Source organism: Rattus norvegicus, chromosome 13 (genome assembly GCF_036323735.1).
Source record: "Rattus norvegicus strain BN/NHsdMcwi chromosome 13, GRCr8, whole genome shotgun sequence".
Taxonomy (NCBI): Eukaryota; Metazoa; Chordata; class Mammalia; order Rodentia; family Muridae; genus Rattus; species Rattus norvegicus.
In genome coordinates, this window is record NC_086031.1 from 84,869,035 (window position 1) to 84,895,668 (window position 26,634).

General features: G+C 41.9%; 1 protein-coding gene across 3 annotated transcripts in view; it reads right to left on the bottom strand.

The window, feature by feature from the left end:
* Positions 1-6,684: 6,684 nt before the first annotated feature.
* Uap1 (UDP-N-acetylglucosamine pyrophosphorylase 1) overlaps positions 6,685-26,634 on the bottom strand; it is a 34,988-nt gene continuing 15,038 nt past the window's right edge. Inside the window, exons 3-11 of one of the 3 annotated variants that reach the window (NM_001191930.1) lie at positions 26,154-26,358; positions 23,678-23,853; positions 21,536-21,708; positions 16,169-16,362; positions 15,568-15,708; positions 14,511-14,699; positions 12,948-12,995; positions 8,061-8,127; positions 6,685-7,253 (exon numbers count right to left, since the gene is read on the bottom strand). In NM_001191930.1, coding sequence (NP_001178859.1) covers positions 7,161-7,253; positions 8,061-8,127; positions 12,948-12,995; positions 14,511-14,699; positions 15,568-15,708; positions 16,169-16,362; positions 21,536-21,708; positions 23,678-23,853; positions 26,154-26,358 — 1,286 coding nt within the window. In that variant the 3' untranslated portion in view covers positions 6,685-7,160. Of the gene's footprint in view, positions 7,254-8,060; positions 8,128-12,947; positions 12,999-14,510; positions 14,700-15,567; positions 15,709-16,168; positions 16,363-21,535; positions 21,709-23,677; positions 23,854-26,153; positions 26,359-26,634 lie in introns of all 3 variants that reach the window. The other 2 variants (XM_006250222.3, XM_006250223.3) reach the window with 2 other exon arrangements.

A 26,634-nucleotide genomic window follows, 5' to 3' on the forward strand; every position in this document is an offset into this window, starting at 1 on the left:
TGCCCTCCCTTGGTCAAGGTGTGTCTCCTAGGTAACATTAAAATCCAGTCACGTTGACAATGAAGATGACCCATCACAAAATCTCTTTACATATTAAGTCTTTGAAGCCCACGAGCTGCCACAGAGAGACACCCCTGCTGACCAGACAACAATTCTCTGGGAAGGGTTAGGGCCAGGATGCCACCTATCCTAGCTTGTGCAGATGAGGCTCAGGGCTGCAAAGAGGAGAATGGTTGAGAAAATGTGTAACACACACAAAAATTAAACTCTCCTCTTTAACCCAAGCTGTCAATGCCACCAATTCTGCCCGCTCTGCCACAGGAGAACCAGGGCTCCTTCTAAGAAGGATGTCAGCCAATCGTGTCAGAACTCAGGAGAATCAAGCAGAGAGCTGAGCAGAAGAGAACACTAATCGGAAACACAGGGTTTGGTAGGGACAGGGTTTGGTAGGGAGGGTACATTGTTGCCCAAGGATATTGCCAGCCAGAATCCTCAAAATCCCACAGTGAAGTTCACCAGGACACACGCCCCACTGCTCATACCCTCCCTTATCCTCTTTGGAGCTATGTCACAAGTATAAATAATTATAGAAGTTATATATATTTATATAATTATAAATAATTATAGAAATTATATATATATATATAACCAATACAAACAAATAGAAAAACAGAGATTTGGAGAAAAGTAATAATGAGCGCAATAGAAGTGTAGAATAGCTCAAAATTCCACTGTAAAGTTTGCTATTGAATAAAGCTGGGGCTGTCACTACATACATGATTCAAAATGATCTTGTATATAAGACTCATAATTAAGGAATGCTACTAGAAATTAAATCAATATTATTAGCAAGATTAAAAGCTCTCAAGGGGAGTGAAAGGGGCTTGGGACTAAAAATGAAATTCTTCAAAAGGAAGAAATAAATAAGAAAATGTTGAGAATGAGAGGGCAAGTTCTGCTGACTCAGCATCCCGCAGGCACTCCACAGAAAGAAAGGGGGACGGGCTGGAGAGATGGCTCAGTGGTTAAGAGCACTGACTGCTCTTCCAGAGGTCCTGAGTTCAATTCCCAGCAACCACATGGTGGCTCACAACCATCTGTAATGGGATCTGATGCCCTCTTCTGGTGTGTCTGAAAACAGCTACAACGTACTCATAGACATGAAAAAAAAAGAATGGAAGGAAAGAAGGAAGGAAGGAAGGAAGGGAGGGAGGGAGGGAGGGAGGGAGGGAGGGAGGAAGGAAGGTTAAATTAGCATAATCATAGTAAAGACCTGATTGTGGGACACCGCTATGTAATCATAATCATTTAAGTGTTATTATTGTCTTAATAGAATTTCATGCTGTACCCACTTTAAGGAGATTCTAAGATAATAGAGGGGGCGTGATAAATAAGTAAAGGTGTAAGAAAAAGCTAATTCCTCGTTTTTAAAAGGGGATTTTTAAAAGATCTAGCATCCAGTACATCCTTAAGGGGGTCGCTTCTTTTTGAACCTCAGTTACTTCTATGCAAAATGAAGCACTGGGACCAAGTAATCTAGTCCTCTCCAAGTGGGAGAACAACAGAAAGACACACCCGTGGGGTTGGGGGGCAAGGGGTAGGGGTAGGAAGTGAGCTCTGTGAGGATTTATGGTGACATCCATCGCTACAAAGCCAGAGCTCCTGAACCAAGGCTGACACGTTAATTCATCCCAGCGTGCGTTTGTACTGCCCTCTGCTGCTCAGATGTAAACCTTCCACAAAAGCCACGAAGAACCTAGACCAGCCAAGACCCTAGACAAGCCTGCACTCTCGTCAGGGAGACAGCTGACTCACAGGAAATAGTCTATAACTCAGTCAGAAGATGTGAGGAAGCAACCCTGCCAAAAATATTCTGTTTCGGGCTTTGAATATTACCCTCATATTTTATGTTTGCTCATGACAGAGTTTCGTGTCTTTCAGCCTCGCTCCAAACTCACTATGAATTGAGATTCTCCTGCCTCCGTTTCTCAGGAGCTGTAATTATAGGTGTGTACCACCAGACTGGGTCTGATACCCTCATATTATCAGCCTCAAGTTTTCTTTACACTAGTCCTTCTGACAGCTTGGCATATTAAAGCTAGGTTAAGTCATGGGGGTGAAAAGACCAGAGCTACTATATTGTAGAGGATTTCAGAAGGTACACAGATGTGTCCAATCTTTTGGACATTGTGACACAATGTTGTCCCCTACCAAGTTCGTACTTAAGAACTAAACAATAAAGCAACAACCCCTCCCCCAATAGCTTTTGACTAATCAATGCTGATTGTAATAGTACCCTGAGCCTTTAATTGATTCTCCATTTGAATATGCTCATCTTTGAGAATGAAACCTCAAGTGTCTTCTCTTCAAGGGTACTCTGTTTTCCCTGCAACCCGAGACACAAATTGCAGGCTGATTGTTTTTTCTTCCCATCTCCTATATCTAAGTTATCAAGATTTCTATTCCATTTCCTGATTGCTCAATGAATGCAGTTGGGCAGGATCTTGTGCTCTCAGGCCCTCTTCTACTATGCCGTTCTGACACGTGCCAAATTCAGGCAGTCAAATGCTCTACTCTTCAGTATGTCTTTTATGAGCAGACAAACATGTGCTAAGAATGTAGGAACCTTTCCCTTGAAACAATTAGATTTGCCTAAATATAGCCCAGTTCTCTCAAATGTTAATTATTCCCAGAAGTGCTCTGCTGTCACACATACATATGTACATACTCACACACACACACACACGTACATATACACATGTATATACACATACATACACACATGTACACTTACACACATATATCCACACATACACACATGCACACTCACACACATGTACATGCACATGTGCACATATACACATGTACATACACAAGTACACTTATACATATGTCCACACACACACACACACGCACACACACAACCTACCTTCCCAATAACAAGAAAATGTCACCCAGACCCAGGAACAATTGATTGGCTTTTGGCTACATTGCATAACCTTGTCAAGATGCCCATTATTTCACAGTAGCCCAAGTATGGCTGGGCCCACAGCTGGCCACGTCATCATCTGGCCCTCTCTCTTCTTGTGCTGTGATCCTTCCCAACTAAGATACTGAAGGCCAAAGCTTGCCCACTCGCCTCTTCCTTCAACTATTGGTGGTGATGTTCACAAAAAAAAAAAAAAAAAAAAAAAAAATTGATGTCCCTTCTTAGCTTTTCCATTTCCTCTTCAGCACAGAGAGCTTCGACCTTGTTAAAACACAACAGTTTCCATCTGCTCCTCTTTCAAATGCTTTAATTTGTGCTCAACATTTCCAGAATGCTGTCTGGATTGGATCGTGTGGCAAGATTTGAGAGCCAGGAGACTTGGATTTTAATCCCTACTCTTCCATATCCTAGTACTGAAATTTTAAGTTATTTAAACCCCATCTTTGACCAATGAATTCTCATACATTTTGAAACAAAACTGCGTGCGGCATACAATGTCTTTCTTCTTAATTGAGGCATAACTTCAAAGAATAATGACAAATCTTAGCTGTTCGGTTTTTAGGATTTTTTTTTCTTCTTTAAATGACTCCATGAACCACTGCCCAAGTAGAGTGTTTCTAACCCTGGCAATCTTCCCTCACTCAGTTGACATCCCTTCTTTAGGACTTCGGTATTCTATTTTTCTACTGTAAATTTATTTTTGCCAATTCTTGATCACTACATATTTGGAATAATGTCATTGTGACAAAGTGAAAATTTCTCCTCGGTTCTCTTCTCAAATGAAAAAACTCAGCCAAAATTTTTAAACATAAATTTAGCCTAGCAGTAATTTAGCCTAGCACATCCCGGAGACTGGAGCAGGCTGACACAGCCATTAGCCTCCTGCTCGCTTCTGTGCTGTGAGCTTTTTAAAGTTCACAGGACTATTTTAGTGGGTGGCATACATTATGTTGTTAGAATTTAGTGATCCATTGAGCATCTATATTCCCACAGTGGTGAGATGTTAATTTTGTGCCAACTTCATTAGGCTAAGGAAAGCCTAGAGAACTGGTAAAACATTCTTTCCTGGTGGGTCTCTAAAGATGCTTGGGGAGAAAGGGGGAGGGGGATGGACGATATCAGCATATGAAACTCAGTCCGTATGCTGCAATGATCACCCTCTTCCATGTGGGAACTACTGAGGGCCTGTGGAGACAAAAAGGCAGAGGAAGCATGCATCTGCTGTTTGAGCCTGGGCAGTCGTCTTCTTTGTTTCACGACCCCGGCATCCTCTGACTCGCTGGGATGTGTGCCATTAGTTCTCTACCTTGACTCTAGATTGGAATTACACCACTGGCTTTTTCAGACGTCAAGCTTATAACCATCAGGTCACAGAACTTAGCTTCCACAACCCCATGAGCCAATCTGTTAGGAGAAATCTCTATGTAACTCTCCTACCTGCCTGTCAGTCTCCTAGGAGCAGCTTTCCTGGAGAACCCCAACACAGCAGAGTTCCCGAGAACGCTTGCTGCCAAACTCCAGTTGATAGTGATCGCTGTTTGCTCTTTTTAGCACTAAATTGTCTTTCTGCGTTATGATTTTTTTCAATGAAATGAAAACTATTTTGGAAAGGGCTGCCATTTTTTTATACCGCGATAACGCTGGATATGTGGCAGACATTTAGACCTACTAGCTGCCGTAAGCATCGCGTCTCAATGTGCACTTCCTAAAAAATTGGGTTGCAGAGAGGCGATCAAGAATCCTCAAAGGAAGTGTGCAGCAAAAGCCGACTGTCTCATTAGAACTTCAATGGTGTGAAAGGGTTAAAATGTTGCAGGTTCAGAACCTAATTACATTTTATCTTGGGCTATCTTTAGCTCCCTAGATGGCCATTTCAAGCCCTCCTGTTTCAGGCCTAACATCTGACTGGCAAAACACACACACACACACACACACACACACACACACACACACACACAAAGCAAAAACCCCAACCTTTTGGAATGTATTAACAAAACCCCAATCTGCCAACCAAGAGGCTAAGAGTTAGACAGCAGAAGGCTTATAACTGAGATGTCTCTGATTTATTTTAATCTTTCAGTATATTTGAAAAGTACCTTGATTTACAACATTTTTGTAATAGACTTCAAAAATGCTTCCACATTGGAATATGGAATGGGGCAACCTAAATCTGCATTCCTGAACTATGATCATTCATATTTGACTCCATAATAAATTATCTCTTAGGACCTTTGAGGTAAAAACTGTGGTTTTGTGTCAACAGAGACTGAATTGCAGAACCACCTGTCTCAGGCAGTAGAAAAACAGACTGGAAAGCCAATGGAATGGCTGCAGGTCAGTTCCTTAGACTATGCCTGCTGTCTCTCACCTCCCCTCCACATCAGACTCTGCAGCCACGAGTCACCAAGAGGAAATGCTAGAATAATCTAGAGCTAGAAATAAAATCTCCATCACTAAAAGCCTCCAAGCCTGGGGATGGAGGTCAGGATTGACAAGTCGTTTGTTCACGGTCCAGTGAAAGCTGTGGAGCACGCCTGTGGGCTTGCATGTGCACCGTTGCTACCGATCAAATACTCATAGTGTGATCTGAGTGGATACTAACTATTTATTCTCTCATAAACTCTGCTGTTGCCAAATGATTTCGATTCCAATATTCAAAACATTTTATCCAGTTCTGCATCTGGACTTAACAAGAACTGCCTGTGGTAAACGTGCTTTTCCTCAGTCACAGCTACTAGGCTCTTTTCTTACTTGAGATTCCCTGTGCTGTTCCTCTCCGATAAACACGCCACCCCTCCAGGTTCTATGCCTCCCTCCTTTTCCCTGGGATATCTGGGAAACTGAAGACCCCAAAAGATAAATAACTAATAAATGTTCGGGGAATAAAATAAGAATGGATCCCACACTCAGGTGCTAAAAACTCAATCCATTTGGAGCTCATCCCAAAGGAGTTCCATAAACCTCTTGAATAGATAATAGCAAAACTGGGCTGTTGAAATAGAAAATGTGCAAGTTATAGGCCTTAATCCAAAAACAAACAAAGACCAAAGAGCAAGACATAAGCTCTGTAAGAAGTGACATTTAAAGGGTCACACTTGGCCCATCTTACAGGAGCTTATTAATGGAAAGTAAAATGTAAATGTGCTAGTCTCTAATGCAATTTCTATACTCTTGCATTTATCTAGATTTTGGGAGACAAAACATGTTATTTAGATGCATCCACAAGGCTCAGCACTTTCATGCGAAGTGAAGTTTTAGATGAATGGTTTATCAACACCCATGGCTTCCGGCCCACACTGGAGTCACATTTCCCTCTCCTTTTCAATCTTCTATTCTATGTCAGAACTGCAGGGATTAACTTGCTAAGTTTTAAGTGCTACAAGATACTGAAGAACGATAAGGTAAATGACTGACTTAAACATGCTTCTCCATCTTGAGCCCAGGCATTTGGTATGGTATTAGTACCACCCCACCTGCCCAGGCAGGCACCAAACATGTCTCCAGCTGAGCCAGTGCCCTCTGCAGCCGGGACACGCTTAGCAGAGGGAGACAGGAGAGTGACAGAAGACAAAGTCCAATGTCTGCTGCCTGCTTAAGAAAACTCTGACTACATTTATTTGTTTTTATGCATTGTCTCAAACGTCTCCCAAGATTTTTATTTTGGTAATAGAATTTCCTCAAGGTAGAAATAACACTGCAGAGACAAGAAGATAATTTTATTTTACTGTCCAGTTATTTTCTTAAAAAACTTTAATGCTTGATAAAATAAAACAAAATTTTAGTACCATAGAAACCTTCTGACATGTATGATGACTTATCAATATGTACAACTTCAAAACCAAATGCTTCCAGCACAAGCGAAGTCATGCTGAACGTCCCAACTAGAGGCAAGCTGATGAAGCTTCCTGTTTGCCGTGTGAGCCTTGGCTTGGAAGAACTTAGACAGTTAGAAATATAAATAAAACCTTCAATGAGAATCACCAAAAAAAAAAAAAAATGCTTGTAAAAATGAAATCCAGTCGTCTGGATCTGGGAAGTCTGTCCTGCTTATCAGATACCAGCAAGCAAATGAAACTCCATGAACGTCCAAATGTCAGCGGTCCAGGAGAGGTCCTGCAGGTGCACAGTTGATCTATCAGAAACCATGGCTTCCTAGGTGGCCCTTAAGGAATCATATGCCATTTTTCACCAGCTCATGAACTCCGTTCTCATCGATGATTAAGGGTGCATGGAAGTCTTTATCTGCCACATAGCCTTCAAGTCCCTGCAGGATTGAAACGAGAAGTCTCAGAAAAGTGGCAGCTCCTTGCCCACAACACTGGCCTGGTAGCTGCACTTGACATTTAAAGTGCTATGCCAAAAGCTACTTAGAAAGTAAGAATTTAGAAGTCAAATATTCACCTCACATGCTTACATGCTTTGTAGACTAGACTTAATGTCTGATTTATAGAATTATAAGACAAATGGCAAAAGAAATTAAAAAAATGTAAAATATTGAGTTTTCTTTTTGGTGTGTGTTATTTTCTAGTTGACTATCCCTGCTGTAGCTAAACAATGAGTAAGAAGGAAGTTATATAAGCAGGACAGTGGGGACCGCAACTCCACAGGTCTGTAAGGTATCAGTGCCAAGCGTTTGAACAAAGCAGATAGATACCTAGAAAGAAAACTTAACATTGCATTAAAAAAGCAGCCTGCCAATTATACTTATTTTACTTTTAAAAGCAGTAATACACAGGCACTGATGGGATATAGACTTCTGTTAACAGCAGGCAGGTTCATTTATGGTATGGATGAAAGACAGCAGAAACCCTCAAGAATTCAGAAATACCCAGGTCCTCTGCTCACTCCCGGGAGGAGCGCCTTAGGAAGACACCGCGCTTCTCTGAAACAACTCTGCTGGCCCCTACTTTGTAAAGTTTATTTCAAACTGGTAAGTAATAAATATATTCACAGGCTACTAAGTCCTGATCGAAGTGCGTGTGCTGTGGCTGACCCATGAGCTAATGAACAGACTGATGTCTTACAGTACTTATCCCTTCTTGGTGGTGAAGACAAAGTGAAGCCAACTTACTTCTCCAGCGTAAGAGATGAGGGGAGAGATCTCACACTGGATCGGCACATCATTGGCATCCTTCAAGCTAAGAGAAAACACATAGGCACATATGTCAAAAGATTCTGCTAACATGAACAAACAGACCATAGTCTTCCTCTGAGAAGCTTGCAGGTAACAAAGTTCTAGTTAAAGAATGGAGCCTACCCTGGAGCCTATTCTCTGCTAAATGCCCTGAAAGTTAACACCATCAGATACAAAGTACTTGAACAAGTCCCTGTAATTCCACCAGCTCCTTACGTACCACCCTCTTACGTCATCTCATTTCTGTCTCAGAGCGTTCATTAAAAGGGGACTTCTGGGGGTTGGGGATTTGGCTCAGTGGTAGAGCGCTTGCCTAGCAAGCACAAGGCCCTGGGTTCGGTCCCCAGCTCCGAAAAAAAAAAGGGGTGGGGGGACTTCTGGTTAGATATACACTGTGTGGCAGGCCCACTCATAGGTCTCTTGACTCCCTCCCAGCTGCTCTAATTCTCACAAAGCACAATCTCGAAAGTCACATCCTAACCCTGACAAACACTCCAGAGCTGCACTGTCCACACAGCAGCCAAAGTGCTACGGAAACCAAGCACTTCAAACTTCACAGCAACTACATTCCAGTGCTCAGGAACCACAGGTGGGTAATGACAGCCACACTGGACAGCACAGACAGAGAACACTTTGTTCCTTGTTCCATAATTTCCTAGTACAGGATTTTCTTACATAATCTAAGCCTCTTGTATTAGCTAACTCATTAATATGTCTCAACACCGTGTTACCAGAGATGCCTGCTGAAAGCACTGGGGCAGAAAGTACCAAGACAAAGACAAGGTAAAGTCACCGTTTGCCAATTCTAGGTCACAATCTGATACTTTACAGGTATTTGGAATTCTGAATTTCTAGACAGTCTAACAATGTTTTCCTTACAGTCAGTCCTTGGAGAATCTTGCCAACAGGAGATCCAGAATGTAGATCAGTTTGTACACTGCTTGCCTACCAGGCATGAGGCTCTGGGTTCAATTCCCAGCACTGCATAAATCATGCACGGTGCTGGGTGTCTGTAGTCCCAGAACTCAGGAGGAAGAGGCAGGAGGATCAGAAGGTCCAGGCCTTCCTTGTCTACATGGTGAGTTCAAGGGCAGCCCTGACTGCATAACGGTACAATGGTAGAATGCTGGACTGACAGTCCACTTAGCAGGGGGTGAAGACTCAAACTCAGTCAGTCATCCAAGGCCAGTGAAGCCATGGACCTCAGAGGAGAAGCAACACTGGCCATTTCACTAAAGCGGTGTGATTTCTAACTATATTCTAAATATCCATCCTAACACTAACAGATGAACATAACTCTCATCTTTCTCAAAACAAACGAACAAACAAAAACTCTCTTTGCAACAACTGTCAAGATACAGAGAAAAAGTGATTGTGGGTGCCCTGCCCATCAATACATCTACAACTCCTGCAGCAAAGGCTCGGGGAACATTTCAGAAGAGCAGGCTAAACGATTTTAAAACCCATGGGAAATCTGTGATACTGTCTCCTAGAAATGACAAGGACACTTCACCCATGACACCTGAACAATATGGCTGCCTGAGCGAGGACAACATCAGTAGTCATGCTGACATGAAAGGAGAGATCTCACCTGCCCCACCCCAGACAAAGGACTGCAGGCAACAAAGGAACGCTAAGAGCAGGAGAAAGTCTTCCCTAGGGATGAGCCCTCTAACTGATTATCCAAGACCAAGCGGTCAACCCTAAAATTATATACACACAAGTAACACTAAATGGACTAGGACAGAGAAGGCTGTATTTACAGACTTAGGTGTTTACATGCGTGTGTGTAAATTGACATAGATATGTACATATACAGATACATAAGATACATATATAAATACATACATACATATACAATACATACATCAACAAGAGACCATGATTTTGAGAGGAACCAAAGGAGGATGGGGGGCAGAGTCAGGGTAGGGGGTGGGGGAGGAGTTGAAGGGAGGAAAGGGAAGAGAAAGTGATGCAATATTTTTAAAAGATAAAATAATTTTTAAAAATAATTTTTTAAAAGAGAAAAAAAAAGGAAGGAAGCAGGAAAGAAAGATAAAAAAGCAGGTAGGCAGATGGAACATGGCTGTACTCCTAGCACTTGAGGAAGCTGAAGAAAACAAAACACTAAGAGTCTAAGGCCAACAAGAGCTACACAGCAAGAATTTCTCTTCTAAGAAAAAGAAACCGTCTTAGCAACAGTAGACAGCACACACAACCCAGCCTCTTTATAGCCTCAAGCTAAGATCTCTCCTCCTCCAAGAATGGCTCCTATGGCTAGTCAGAGGCCAGTGCTTCTCTAAGTAGGTCACCTGAGTCCACTCAAGGCGCTCCATGTCCTTCCTGTCCCAATGCCTCGACCGCCTACTTTCACTCCTGAGTCACTGTAGAATAATGGAGCCCAGTGTTGGGAGTAGTCCAAGTTATCTCAATCACAGCCCCTCTGACTATAAAAACCATATCTACCCTCCAGGTTTAGCACCAGCCCCAACATTCTCCCCGTTCCCTCTTTTCATTCTGAGCGACTGCTTCCGTTCACTGATGAAGGTTTCAGGTGACTGGAGATCCCCATCTCCAGGAGTAAACATTACTTATGCCCCATGTCAGAATACCTGCACTGCCTGACAACACCTCTGAACTTTTATGTTGATGTGGCCTGAACCCCAGTAGGCTGTGAGGAATGACTGGTCTCTCCTACATGAGGACACTAACTGCAGCTGCAGGCCTGGGAGCTTGCTGGAGAAATGACTAAACCAATTCAATAGGGAAATGACGGTCTAGTGTCAAGAAAAGCGCCAAAGGTCTCCTCACATCTCTGCCATATTCTTATGACAAGGACCCTCTGACTTCCCAGAGAACCTCAACCAGAATAATATGAAAATGAAGGCCTATCACATTGGCAGGACACACAGAGCCCATTTCAGTGAATCCCCTCAAGGATTCAGTCACTTTGATAACAATCTGGTTTTGAACCCAAGAAACAAATATTTAACTGGTCTAAACATGTGACTTCTGTTCTCATTTTCAAGGAACCTTTCCAACTTTCTACGGACATCTTTTGATACCAAAGGTTTTAGTAGGAATTACTTACAGGTCCATGGTGTCATTTGGTTTGATTATCCTAACATAAAAGGCAGTAGGGAGAAACACCACAGAAAACAATTCAAGTAAGAATAATGTTTCTGGATCTTAATAAAAATAGAATAATACTGCTTTTAGCTACACCATTAAGAAACGGTCTCATTTTTCAAAATGAAACAGCTATGGTTCAATAAGAAACTCAGAGTCAGAGCAATATTTCTTAAATTATAAAAGTACTTTGTCTACAGACTAAAAATAATGAATGAGACAGAAAATGACAAAAGGCTCTGTGCCCCAGCTCCCATGGTGTAAGTGGCCACCGTTTTCCATGACTCCTGGAAGAAACTAGACAAACCTATAGGATGAGGTCCCTGGTCTGCAGTGCCACAGAGACACAATGCTCACAGGGCTTAGTCCCCTTGGCAAATAAGCAGCTTGACAAGAGGAGACACATGGAAGGAACGTGTAATCAAGGGCAGCCCTACCTCTGAGACACTTTCTACCTTCAGATCTTTTTCCATTAACCTCATCCCCAAATTACCTGAAAACCTTAAAATTCAAACTAAATCTAGTAACTTTAACTTATTTTTAAGCTTGTATTTCATGTGTTCAGGCGGTCTGTCTGCATGTATGTCTTTGTATCACAAGCACACCTGGTTCCCAGTGCCTGAGGAGGCCAGAAGAAGGAGTAAGCTCTCCTGGAACTGGAGTTACAGAGTCCTGTGCCGCCATGGAGGTGCTGAGAATTGAACCTGGGTCTGCTGCAAGGTCAGTCGGTGCTCTTACGCACTGAGCCATCTCTTCAGCCCCTAAATCTACTAACTAGTAAAGAGCAGCAAAACCATCAGCTGACCTTTTAGCCATAAAGATAATAGCAAAAAGGGGTTGGGGATTTAGCTCAGTGGTAGAGCGCTTGCCTAGGAAGCGCGAGGCCCTGGGTTCAGTCCCCAGCTCCGGAAAAAAAAAAAAAAAAAAAAAAAAAGAGCAAAAAATTATTTAAAAAAAAAAAAGATAATAGCAAAAGAAATATAAAAAATCACAATAAAAAATCTTGTCACTGTCCAGGTGAGAGAGGCTGTGCTATTTCTAGCTATAAAATGGCCTGCTGATAAAGAAAAACAAAAAGATATATACTTTAGAATCTAAATAACTGAATGAAAACAGTGACCTAGCCATATCTGGTATTATGTGGCTATAATCCCTACACTTGGAGACACACAGGAGAACAGAGTTCCAGGCCAACCTTGGCTGAAAACCAAGATCCCTTCTCAAAATAAAAACAAAGCCAAAAAGTGTACAAATAAAATGAAAGAAGTGTTCTCCATATTCGAAGCTGTAGAATAGCAGGAGTAGTCAAACCCCATCCTGAGAGCACATATATTCAATTCAGTAAAGCACATTTGCAGAATGCTCTTTTCTTCTAGGTCATGCTACAGTGTACAGGGATCCGACTGTTCTCCCTGCCTGTAGCCTGCCCAGGACCCCACACATCACTATGGGCCAAACACCCTCGCTCAGATTCTTTAGTAAGCATGCTCCCCACTTCCTGCATGCACAGAGATTCTGAGTTAGTGTTATCCAGATAGATACCTGCCACCAGGAAAGCAGTGCACCCATACACCAGAGCGTCAATCATCCTCCCTCCAGAACCCCAAAAGGCAGAACACTAAACTACAATGCCAGTTAGTACGGAGAGAAGCACAGCCCCATCACCATGCACTGCAGGCAGGCTGGGATATTTACTTGTGATTGACATCAGCTGTGATGGTCTCTGACTTTCCATTTGTAGCACTGCTATGTAGGAATAAATAAGCATTAATGGGAATGGAGAAAATAAGAACAATGACGTGGAGCTGCAAAACATACTCAACCAATAAACAATAAAAAATAATAATAATAAATCAAAAAGCCAAACTCAGTCGAAGATGAGCATGAGGATAGTGTGACACGTCACAGAGCAAGCTTGTGAAGGCAGAGCCTGCCTAAGTGGCCTTGGACTAAAGACAAGCCAGCATTGTTCCTCCCAGCAGAGTCCGTCGTGGGAGACCGCACTCCATGGCCCAGTGGCCCAGTGTGTGAGGCTTTTTAGCACTTTGGTGCATGCAACCAGAATCTTACCTAAGAACAAAAACTAAGCCAGGTGATGGTGGTGCACTCCTTTAGTCCCAGCACTCTAGAAGCAGAGGCAGGTGGTTCTCTATGAGTTCAAGGCCAGGCTGGTCTACAGAGTGGGTTCCAGGATTGCCAGGGATACATAGAGAAGACTTGACTCAAAAATAAAAGACAAAAAAAAAAAAAAAAAAAAAGGCAAAATAATTCACCTAAGTACAAACCATAAAAGGTTTAGGAAGGGACATTTCTAGGTGCCAGCAACTTGTACTATAAGATAAAAGACTTAGGTTAAAAGTGTCTTATTGAAATGTGAAAAGCTCCAAGTGTTTTCTTTTTTTCCTTATCATCTAAAACCCAAAAAACCTGGGGCTGGAGAGATGCCTCAACAGTTAAGAGCGCTGTCTGCTCTTCCAGAGGTCCTGAGTTCAATTCCCAGCAACCACATGGTGGCTCACAACCATCTGTAATGGGATCTGATGCCCTCTTGAAAGCTGTATGATGTATACATAATAAATATTCAAAACAAAAAAAAAACTATAAAACCCAAAAAACCTTCTGAGGTCTGCATATCAGCGAATGTAACTGGTGTTCACTTTCCTTCAAGGCACCCTCTCTAGTGCCATGGTACGAGCAGGGGACAGATAGACTGAAGGTAAGGAAGGTCTTGGTGGGACTTGTAAACAGACATATGGCAGCAGAAACAAGTTCCGAGTTTAAGGACCTTGCCTATATAGTACAGTGTGTTGTTAACAGCATTGGTCACATGACACACTGAAACCATCTGACCAGTAGTTAGTAGAAATCATTTCACTGACACAGTAAGGATCTTTCAAAACAAACAAAAAAACAGAGAGCTCTTCAAGAGCTTTCTTTTAAAGAGAGAAAAGGCTGGCATTCTCTTTGTAATGAGCAAAGCCAAAGTCACTTTACATCAGTAACTACCCGTAACTAGTTACACACAGCTACTTTAAAAATAAACAAACAAGGGGTTGGGGATTTGGCTCAGTGGTAGAGCACTTGCCTAGGAAGCACAAGGTCCTGGGTTCGATCCCCAGCCCCGAAAAAAAAAAAAAGAAAAAAGAAAAAAAAAAGAAAAAAAAAATAAACAAACAAGCAAGATCTAGGGATACGTCAGACAGAAAAGGAAGAATCACAAAGCAGCTCATATACACAGAAGCAAAGACAGTGACTTACCGGGGGATGGCTGGGAGGCGGGAGCCATTTTCATCTATGAAGTGTCCCCCAGCATTGAGGACCCAGCAATGGTGAAGGGACATCAAGGCATGCCTTGCAGTGGTCGGGTTGTCCTTCCCATTCTGACTGTCTGCATTTTTGAGCGGGGAGAATTCGTCTTCCCGTAATACTTCGTACACCACAAACTTCCTAGAATGGAGTCACAGAGACTTCATTCATAGGGAATAAAACTATCCACACAGTCCCTGACTCCTCCCAGCATACCTCAGTCTTTTGGGACCCAGTGACAAGGTTTCTTCAGCCAATTTCAAGTGATCACAAATAATATTTATCACTAATCCAAAGAGAAACAGAACTTTCTTCTCCATTGTAAAACATAAGCTCTTTTCCACAACTCTTATTTTAGATGAGAAAGAAAAAAGCTTTAACACACAAAGATCACATGTTTTGAGAGAGGCATTAGTAAGGCATGTGGGAAGCAGACAGACTCACATCCATAGCCCAAGCATTCAGGGGATGGAGGCAGAAAGATGGGGGAATTCAAGCACATCCTGGCTACAGAGCCTGGCCCACATGAGACCATGTCTGAAAACAGCAAACAGAACAGAAAGAGGAAGGAAAGGAAGGCACACACGGCTGTGTCAGGGTCATGTTATACAACCAGCCTGTTCTCTGCATGTTCACAGTGGCCAAAATCTGAAACACCCACCATGGTGATGCAGGGTGATCTTTACATCGCTGAACATCAACAGTTATGCTAAACAAAACTGGCCAACTATTTATCTTAATCTCTTCAGTGTCTCAGAACAAAGCAAATGACTTGGACAGTTCTGCAAAAGACCTAGATGACACCGGTTCGGTTGACTTCCCTTTCTAATTGTACTTTCAGGCCACACAGGCCACAGCTTGCAGTGGCTTTAGACTGGAGAAGGCTCTCGGGACTGAGATAACTGGCTGAGGCACACATGATTGCTAGCACAGCTTCTTGGCTGACAGACAGTAAAAAGCAACATTTCACGGCACACATTTGATCTTACTGGTGCTATTCAAAGCATACTTTGCAAACTGGAAGATGTCAAAGACAAATTTTTCCATCTTTATTCCATTTGGCTTGTCTGGCTTAATTAAGTGGCCCTGGGAATCCACGTATGGAATCTTCTTCTGAGCCACATGGTGCTGCAACTGAGGTTCGTAAACACTGAGGAATAAAGGGGGAAAGATAGAATCACTTTTCAATTCAAAATGTAAGGAAAAAACCGAAAACACGCAGGCACATGTGTATCAAGAAGCAACGCTGAAATTTTCTGAGTAAAGAGTATTCATTAAGTCTCGGTTCATAACATCGTATAACTAGAGTCCTCCTAGAAAATTTAAATAATGATTTCTACACTAAGGAAAAAGCTCTAACATGGCAGTGCCCGTCTGGCACTTGGAGGCAGGAAGAGCGTGCACTAGGGAGAGCCTGCCCCGCAGACCCAGCACCTGACAGAGCTCAGGCTCCGCTCAGGCACAGCAATCACGCCAGGAGGAGCTTTCCCTTTGAGACACTGATCCTCAGGACAACACATGGGTTCTGTGGAGCAGGTTTGGGGCCTCTAGCCAGCTCCCCAAAAGGTTCAGTATAAATAAAAAGCATTAGGTTCCTATTTTGTCCATACTTGACAACATCTTTCAGGAACGGCACAGTGAAGAAGTGATTGGCGATGTTCCCCGCGTTGAACAGCAGCCGTCCGTCTGAGCTCCGCTTCTGAGCTGTGGCCAGAGAGATCTCACTGTACTCCACCACCTGGTACACCCCATCCACCCGGCAAACCACGCCGACTGGCTCCGTGGGGTTGGTTTTCTCTACCACCTGCCCATCAGACAGACAACAGCAATGGAAGACATTTAACTACAGGCTCTTCGGAAACATGCCGTATAAAGGCCACCTATACGTTTTACTCATGGCATCTTTAAATTCAACCCAAGAGAGGGCTTTAACTTGATTTTAACAACGAAGTACATTAAAATGAGAGGAAACGCAGAGAAGATGATTTAAACCAGTCAGGGGCTGTTCATAATTCCTGCCAATCAAGCTCTCACTCCCTATTCTCTATAGTAGGTACCTTCCTAGGCAGAGAATTTTCAGAGTTGTTAAAATGCACATGAGGTTTATTTTCCAGTCACCACTATGAACCCTCACAACCAACTAATCACAAGACATAAAAATAATCCTATCCATTGATATTATTCACATTTAATCTACAGGCAAAGGATTTGTTTCCATAATTATTGACATCTACATAGTATAAAAGTCTAAATTACAAGAAAGAATTTGCCAACTGCATAATTTTAGAAATCAGTTGTATTATAAAGAAAAATTTATGGCATAAAATTAAGAGAGCTGATCAATAGTTTCTAGATTAATAGTTTCTAGATTCTTGCTTTTCTAAGCAAGAATCCAAGATAACACGATTAAGTATAATCGTTTCACAAAATGACATCCATTAACAATGGCTCCTAACTTTTTATGTTTGTGCTTTTATAAACTAGCTCATTCTTCAAATTTGTCACTCCACAAAAGAGTATTTAATGCATCAAGGTAGAGCAAGAAGTTACGATGTACCACAAAGAAATTTACTATCATGCTATGAGTCACCCCCTAATTAGAATGTGTCAAAATACAACTCCTACACCACTCAGGGAACATGAAGATGCCACGTTTACAGCTACATAGAGCCTTCACGCTCCACTCTCTTTGGTACAGAATCCCTTCTCCAAATAGGAACATGAACACCGAGCCAGCCACAGCACAAGCCCTTTATTACAATGATGCTGTCTACAAGATATGCTACGGCAACGGTGGCACAGAACTTGTGGGAGTAAGTCACCAACTGATTTAACTTAAGTTCCCTCCAGGAGATGGGACCCATGCAATACTGCTTGGTGAGCACGCACCTGAGATTAGACAGCTCAGGGACCTAGGGTGAAACCAAGTAATAATGTTCTAAAAAAGGAAAAAATGTAGTGAAAAATAGACAACGAATGGGGTTGGAGAGATGGCTCAGTGGCTAAGAGCACTGACTGCCCTTCTAGAGGTCCTGAGTTCAAATCCCAGCAACCACATGGTGGCTCACAAACATCTGTATGAAATCCAATGCCCTCTGCTGGTGTCTGAAGAGAATGACCGTATACTCATATACATTAAATAAATAAATAAACAAACAAACAAACAAACAATTAAATCTTTTTTAAAAAATTGACTCCTAATAACACTGTTATACTCATAGATTGGTTGCCTCGCTCAGCCATCATCAGAGAAGCTTCCTTCTGCAGCAGATGGGAACAAATATTGCCAGACATTATGCAGAGACTGAGAGACCTTGGAACACCGAGGCCTAAATGGGATGTCTCCATCAAATCTCTCCCCTCAGCGCTCAGGGAACCTCATGGATGAGGAGGCAGAAAGAGTGTAAGAACAAGAGGGGATAGAGGACAACGAGAAAACAAGGTCCTCAAAACTCAATGTACTCAGAGACTGAAGCAGCATACACAGGGTCTGTCCCAGGTCCTCAGCACTTCTATTATGGCTTCCAGTTCATGGATTGCTGAGGTTCTATGGGCTTGTCTTGGGCTCTTTTCCTTCTGTTGGTCTGTCTTGTCTAACTTCAATGACAGGTTTTGTTTCATTTTATCTCGTTATATTTGTTAAAAAAAAAAAAAAGGAAGAAGGCTGAGTTAACAGATGAATGAGTGAATAAAAGCCTAGCTACCAGAGGGAAGGTGAACAAACGATTTGTCACTCAGACCTGCAGGCAGAGGGAAATCCGTTTTCTCGATGGAGCCACACTGGGTACCTCAGCCCCTACAGGGCGGATGCTCACCTTCAGGAGCAGCTGACAAACACACAATGCTCCTCACAGGGGGTCTGTGTGTGCTTTTATTTGCTTAGAATTTGATGTTTTGTTTTGTTTCTTCTCTTTAGATATCATTTTATTTTTTTCTTAATTTTAAGGGGCTGCATGGTTGTATTAGATTTTTATTTTATTTATTTTTATTGTTTTGAGAAAGAACTTAAAAGCTGGGTGAGGGAGATGAACTGAAGGACTTGGGGGAGAGGGAGAAATATGATCAAAATATACTTAAATTTAAAAATGTATTAAATAATAAAAATATAATTTTAAAATGTATCAATTATATTTTTAATATCTTAATTGGCTTAATTTAAAAAAAGAGCAGCTATAATCCTAGCATCTGGTAAACAGAGGTGAACTTAAGTCAAGTTCCAAAAAACAAAGCTCGGGAGAGAAATATTTAACTTACTTTTGTAAAAATTTTAACTATGTCAATCTAATCTTCGCTGGGTTCCATCTGAGTTCTTACTGACTCAGAGTAACTGCAGTCTTCATGGCAGACCCAAGACTAAGTGGTGAGTGTGCAGAAGAAACTACGGCTGGACCTCGGCTGCAGCTGGTGGAGAGGTCAACACCCGCGTCTGTGTGAACAGTGCACACAAGTCGCACGCACACCAGCTTCCGGCAGACAGGACTATTCTCCAGATGGCCTTGTATAGTGGAAGTGAGGGAGGAAGAGTTGGGGAGCATGAATTCTAGCCCTGCTTCACAGACACAATTAACGACCCGTAATCTGGGACTTACAACTATGTGAAGGAAGAATGCTAATACCGTGGATCACATGGGGTGGCCATATCCTCTCTGACCTCGCAGTCTTTACATTGACTCTGAAGCTTCCATCAGTAAAGAGTTAGGCTCTGTCTCAGAAAGAAGAGACGCCAAGTGGGACAGGTCAGAAATGCACTGCTGTGCTCCGGAGGTTCTTAAGCTTCCCAGCTACTCACAGTTCCATTCGCTGTTTCCACTACAGTTCAGTAGCAATTAAACACACGGCTTGTGCTGTCGAGCATCTGGTTAGACTGCTGCCTTAATCACATGAACTAATCGATGGCTCTCTTCAGAGTCAAAGAGTCTTATGTTCACGTGGTGGTTCAGCCCTTGGGAAACTGAGGCAGGAGGGCTGTCATGAGGTTCAAGTCAGCCTAGGCTAACAGCAACACCATGCCTCAAAGAACATAAAGTCTTATTAGACCTAATACTTTATTCTCTCAAAACCTGATTTGCTAAATTTAGGGCTTAAGCTTCTGAATATAACTATTTTTTAGACTAATGTGGTAAGAAATTAATTTATAATAGAAAATCTCTAACCGAGATTATGGTGTGTCTCTCAAGGTCTCATTTTTTAAAAAGATTTATTTATTTTATTTTTATGAGTACACTGCCGCTGTCCTCAGACTCAGCAGAAGAGGGCATCGGATCCTATTACAGATGGTTGTGAGCCACCATGTGGGTGCTGGGAATTGAACTCAGGACCTCCAGAAGAACAGCCAGTGCTCTTAACCACTGAGCCATCTCTAGCCCTTGAGGTCTCTCTCTTTTTTTTTTTATGCTTACTTGAGGTCTCATTTTAAACAGACATTTTAAGTTTGTATATAACCTACTTTGTTTTTGTCAGCTCACACATGGTTTTGACTTTGACATCAAACACATACAAGCATTCTACATGTTAACATCTTTATGGTTTCACATATTTAAGTATGTGTCCGTTTTGGAGTGATTTTGTCATGAGCGTTGAAGAAGAGGTATGTTGTACTTAGCCTTACATTCTTACATTCATTCATTCTTACAATTTGAAATACTCTATTTTTCAGTTTATTATTTCATTTTTTAATTATTATAATTATGTTTATATGATTCTGTATGATTTAATAAACATATGTGATGATCAAATTGGGATCATTAGCATTTCTACCTCTAACGGTCACCCCAGTTAGAATGAATATAATCAAAAAAAAGAAAAAGTGCCAGTGAAGAAATGTAGAAAAGGCAACTTTTCTAAAATAGATTTTCTTAATCTTATCTTTAGAGACCTTTTGCCTGCATGTACGTATGCACTGCCCACAGAGACCAGAAGAGGGCATGGGATCCCCAGGAACTGGAGCCACCAGAGTTAGAGTTACGCGGGCCCTGAGGACTGAACCAGGTCCTCTGGAAGAACAGCAAGTGCTCATAACTCCAAGCTATCTTTCAAAGCCCTCAAAAAGGGGAACTCTCACACACGGTTGGTGGGAATATTAGTCCTACACAGAAACTATACAAAACAATATGAAATTCCAAGATATACATTTATCATGTGATCCAGCTATCCCCACTACTGAGTACAGGGCTGAAAGAACTGAAGTCAGCAAATCAAGGACTGTGTTCCTGTGCTGTTGCTGCACTGCTCACAAGACCTAAGATATGGGATCTACCTAGATACCTTTCAGGGCACAAAGAAAGCCAATGGGATACATAAACACAACATGCTATTAGTAAACCACACGGAATAAAACTCCCCCATCACTTAGACCAAAACAGATGGCTCTGTCGGACATTAAGTGAACCTGTATTATTTCTTGACCATCTTCCCAGTTAATTCTAAACCTTGTAGTCATTTCATTAGATGTCTCCCCATTAGTCTCCATGGGATCTAACACGACTGTGTTATAATTTATTTGTTGAGACTAGAAGCCTTAAAATACTTTCAGAAAAATCAGTGTTTGTATTAATGTTTTTAAATCTTCTGAAATGTTAAGGTCTCTTCTGACTATTTTATTCTTAGCCTTATCTAACACACACACACACACACACACACACACACACACACACACACACACACAACTATTTAACTGTTCCTATGCACAGCATAACCTCCCTCAACCCTAGTAACAGTGTGCTTATAGTCATTCCAACAGTAATTTAATAACTTTAAATGTACCCATAATGATGACCAGCATTCACTGTCTCAGGTAGTCACAAACCATCCTCACATTGTTTAAATTCTTGTGACAAGTAATAACTTGTGACCTTCTAGAACCAAGTGAAATGGTTCAAATACTTTAGTCAGATGAATGACTCTTAAGTTATTCAGATCACCTAAAAAAGACTGATCAAAAAGCATTCAAAGCCTCAACAAAGCTGAGAAGGCTTTACCTTTGCCCCACAGTCTGCTCCTTTCTGAATGCAGAATCCAATGAACCGAGGGTCTGCCACTTTCACCAGTATGTTATCCACACAATAGACATGAATACTCCAGATGCCTCTTTGCTCCATGTCCTCCACAATGTTTTGGGCTGCAAGAGCCCGGTAGAGACCACCATTCCCATCTGGAAAATAAACAACCCACTAGTAATATACCGTGACCCACTGTGGAGACAACTAGAAGACTTAACATTTAAAAACTGGCATGGCTTTCATCACAAAGTCAAAAATACTGAGTATGCACATAAAGTTCAGGTGTCAAAAGTTAATAGTGCACAGCTTTGAAGGGGTTTGCAACCCCAGAGGAAGAACAACAATATCAACCAGTCAGACACCCCAGGTTCCCAGGGACTAAACCACCAACCAAAGAATACACAGGGGGTACTTGGCTCCAGCAGCACATGTAGCAGAAGATGGCATTGTATGACATCAATAGGAGGAGAAGCCCTGGGTCCTGTGAAGGCTCTTTTCCCCAGTGTACGGAAATGCCAGGGTGCTGAGGTGGGAATGAGTGTATGGGAGTGGGAGCACCCTAATAGAAGGAGGGGCAGGGAGGATGGGAGAGGGGGAACTAGGAAAGGGGATAATATTTGAAATGTAAATACATAAACTATCCAAAAAAATTGTAAAAAACAGTGTATAGCTTGGGCATAATTATGTAAAGAATAACATCACTGACGTAAATCCCGGAAATTTCAAAACAATAATTTATCATATAACATAGGGTACTATATAGCTCTTATCGAGCCATGATTACATCATTTTGATTAGACCATTTTGAGTTTTATTAATATTTATGATTCAAATCGGCTCTATATTCATAGCCCAAAAGACTTACCTAGCTCAAAATAAAAGTATTTAAGCATTTTACACTAATCACTTATTAAGACAGATTTGAAAACCTATTGAGATTTAAACTATAAATAAAAGTTTTTATCTTCATTGCTATTTTAGTATATTTCTTCTATCTTAATTTCATTACTTAATAATGAAAAACTAGACAGCCATCCAAAACAGAGCTAATAGCAGTAGTAAACTCTTCTTCAAGGAAGGGAGGAAGGGAGGAAGGGAGAGAAATACAGGTACTTACTGGGAATCCACTTCAGTTGACAGAGTGCACGCCTAGCATGCATGATGCCCTGGGTCCAGCACTTCCTAAACACAGTGTGGTGGCACATACATGTAATCCCAGGACTTAGGAAGTACAGGAAGGCAGATCAGGGCTTAAAGTCCCTTCAGCTATACAGTGAGTTGCAAACCAGCCTGGGTTACATTAGCCCTTGCATCAAACAAACAAACAAACAAACAAACAAACAAAGTCTTTTGCAAACAGGAATCCAGATGCAATACAGGCCCACACATGGTGAAGATCTAGCTTACTGTCTACTCCTCTCAGTCTTTCCTTTAAGTACAGACTCATAGAGAAACTCACGCAGGTTCCACAGCTGAGATCACTGTCTAGGTCACTCTGTGTGGTTATACAAGCACAACTGTCCAGTTCTGATAAATGCCATCAGCGACTGCAATGTGCATATACTAACTGCAGTCATACAAGCCAGTGTCCCTGTATACACGTGTATACAGTTCTGCCTTGTGCTCTCTTAGTGTATGAAGATTTCTCTTTGCCATTTAATGTCCCTGAGCATATCTCTGTTTAAGATTTAAAGCCACTTAGAAACTATCATTTAGCCTCTCACTACTTTGTTGTTTTGTTTTTTTCCAGTGGTGATCTGTGAGCCCAGAGCCTTGTGCCTGCCAGGCAAGTAATCTAGCGCTGACTTACATCACCAGCTAAGCCTCCTACCTACCAAATCGTGATGCTTCCCATACACATAAAATAGCACGAGAAGAGGGTGAACATCCAGAAAGCTCCCTAGGGCAATCACCCATAAGAAGTGTAAATTTTGATCCATCCATTTCACTAATGGACATTTTCAACTTTTTAAATCACTGACAATATAAAGGAAAAAAATTGAAGAAAAAAAAAACAACTTTTGTCTAACATCCAAATCACCACCATTCAAAAGAAAAACAAGTTAATGAGTCATTCCATACTATCAAATAAGTCACCACCACAGGAGGATGATTACGAACCTGGAGCCATAGAGACTTTGTTTTTCTCTTCCAAGATAACTTTCCCATCAAAGCTCATAGCAGGCAGCATTCCCTGCTGGAAAAAGACCACGTTCTCCTTTTTTAAACCAAAGAACTTGTGCTTTGTAAAGAACTCCTTTGTCGATTCCATCGTTCTGCCACTGGTCATTATATACCTGCAAAGAGAGTCCATTTTATAAGCAAGAATTAGGGCAAAAGATGGTGCTCTCGATACATTCCCAAGCTGCAGAGACTGTGAGAGCCCTGGCTTCATATCTGACTTACTTCATCATTTTTTTGGCTCAGACATACTGATTAGTTCTTTTATTTCTTCCAGGATTTTTACCGATCCTTATGCACGAAATAAGCCTATGAAAATATCAAACCTGTTTCCTGAAGCAAAGAACCCATATCGAGAGGCGTAAGCATTTATAACTCTGTAAAAGTGTACGCTAAAATTAAACCTCCTACTCGAAATAGAGGGAAAAGGTAACAACAACACAGGTTAGTATTTTCTTGTGGTTCTTATTAAAATTTGAGAGAGATCCCTGACTCTGCTCAGCATCCAGTTATAATGATGGGAGTAAAATTATACATTCTGTTGCCACTAAACTTTAATTGAGGATCTCGAGAGATCAATCAGCAGTTAAAACCACTGTCTGCTCTTCCAAAGGACATCATTCAATTCCCAACATCCACATGGTGGCTCACAGCTGTCTCTAACTCCAGTTCTAGGAATCCAGCACCTCTTCTGGTCTCCCTGAGCATCAGGCACACATAAGTGTGTTCAGACATAATGCAGGTAAAAGATTTATACACATAAAAAACTAAAACAAATCTTTCATTTTCCAAAAAACTGAATTCATGACGTAATGGCAAGGGAGAAAAAAGATCCTATCTAAAACTACAGTTAGAAACTAAACTAAAGTGATTCAGGCCTTCCTAGAATTTAAGCTACATAAAAATTGAGATTTTTGTTTTAGTTAGTGATCAATACTTAGGACTTAGAAACAGCAACCCAACTAATAATCATTAAATAAATCAACTGCTGAACTACAGAGCTGGAGAGATGGCTCACAGTTAGGAGCACTTGCTCTTACAGGAGACTCAGGTTGGTTCCCATTTGGTAGTTAATGACCACTGAAGTCCATTTCTAGGGGATCTGAGGCCCTCTTCTGGCCTCGCAGATACTGCATGCATGTAGTGCAGACATTCAAGCAGAAGATAAAACAAAAATAATATTTAAATTGATGAAGAAGATGGCATGATTTCCTACCACAGTAAATATGTATGCCAAACAAATCACTTGGGGCATTTTAATCACCCCCAACAGGATCAAGATGAGAAAAAAAAAAAAAGTTCACAGCATCCCAGTACTTTTATATTGCAAAAGAACTTGAATATCTTGGAAAATTATTCCAAAAATCATGTCTTCAAAGTAATCAGAGGACAGCATGGTTCAGACCTGAAGCCCCAGAGAGGGAGAATCTTCCGAAGGGAATTAAGGAAAGCAGCTGCTTCTTCCTGACAGTCTTTTCTGATGCTGGCACAGGCTAGGGAGTCTGCACTGGGACTGGAGGCTGTTGCTGGGAGACAGAAAACCAGCAGTTTTGATTGGTCCTGTGGGACTGAAGTGATAAGATCAAGGCCCTGAGGGATGTCAGATACATAGCTGGTTCCCCTTAACTGCTCCAGGAAATTAATCAGAGAGCTAAAGAAAAAGGGAAAAAGTGAAAGGCAGTGCAGAACCACCTGAGTGTCACTCACAGTGCTTGGGAGGCAGTGACCTGAGTGTCACTCACAGTGCTTGGGAGGCAGTGACCTGAGTGTCACTCACAGTGCTTGGGAGGCAGTGACCAAGACTGAGACCCTGCATGCAGCACCCCAGTAGCTGCTGAGGAAACAAATGGGACCCATAGCAGAGACGTCAACGCGGCTTTCATCTCTGGGGAAAGCCACCATGTGGAAGAGGTGGGGGATGGGGGAAGAGGGACGAACCACCTAACCTGGTACTTAGGATCTGATTTGCTAGACAGAAAAGGCCTAATGAGCCATACCACTTTATCACGAGGTGTAAGACACTATGAAGGAGAAACCCAAATGCTTGAGAGAGGAAACAAAATGATTAGGGATCAAAATGACACTGGACATGTGGCAGCAACACCTTCAGATTTCAGGAGGAAATTAATTTTCAACCAGAAGGCCTATTTTAGACACACTACCAGTCAGTAAGAAGTTTCCGAACTGAGGGTCTGCTGGGTACTGAAAGGTATTCTTAAGGTGCTTATCTAAGGGTATAAAAGTGAGTATATATTCCCAGTAAAGCCACTGAGGGCAGCTAGCTATAACATATATTACTTTTAGCATATGTAGGGTTGCCTTTCATAGATCACTGGTAACAAGCGTGTCCTCTTGACAGTAAGTTACACACATCTGAATGCTACAGAGCAGATGCTTCAGCATGAGACCCGCTTACCAGGGGATGGTGCACTTGTTGCCATACTGTTTCTCAGCTAACTGCTGCAGCTTCAGAATACGTTCTGCTTGTATCTGGAAAAGTGTCTTGTGGGATGGCAAGCCCACATCATACATGCCCTTGGGATACGTGACTCCAAGTCTTGTCCCCTGCCCACCAGCTAGAAGAAGAACTGCTACTTTGTTCTGAGAAATCTGGGAAAGTCCTGAAAAAGAAAAGACTTGTATCACAAAACCTCCATAATTCAACTACAAACTTAAGCTAGGGCAACCCACTAAAACACCCAAAAACTAGTGGGAGACTTCAATGACACACACATTAACATGTTTTTGTAGGTCTGGAGCATTAGCTCAGCTGTTAAGAGCTACTCTTCCAGAAGGACCAAGTTCAGTTACCAGCTGGCTCTCCACTGCCCTGTAACACCAACTCCAACTCCAAAGGGGTTCCAATGCCTCTGGCCCCCATGGGCACTTGCAAGGTA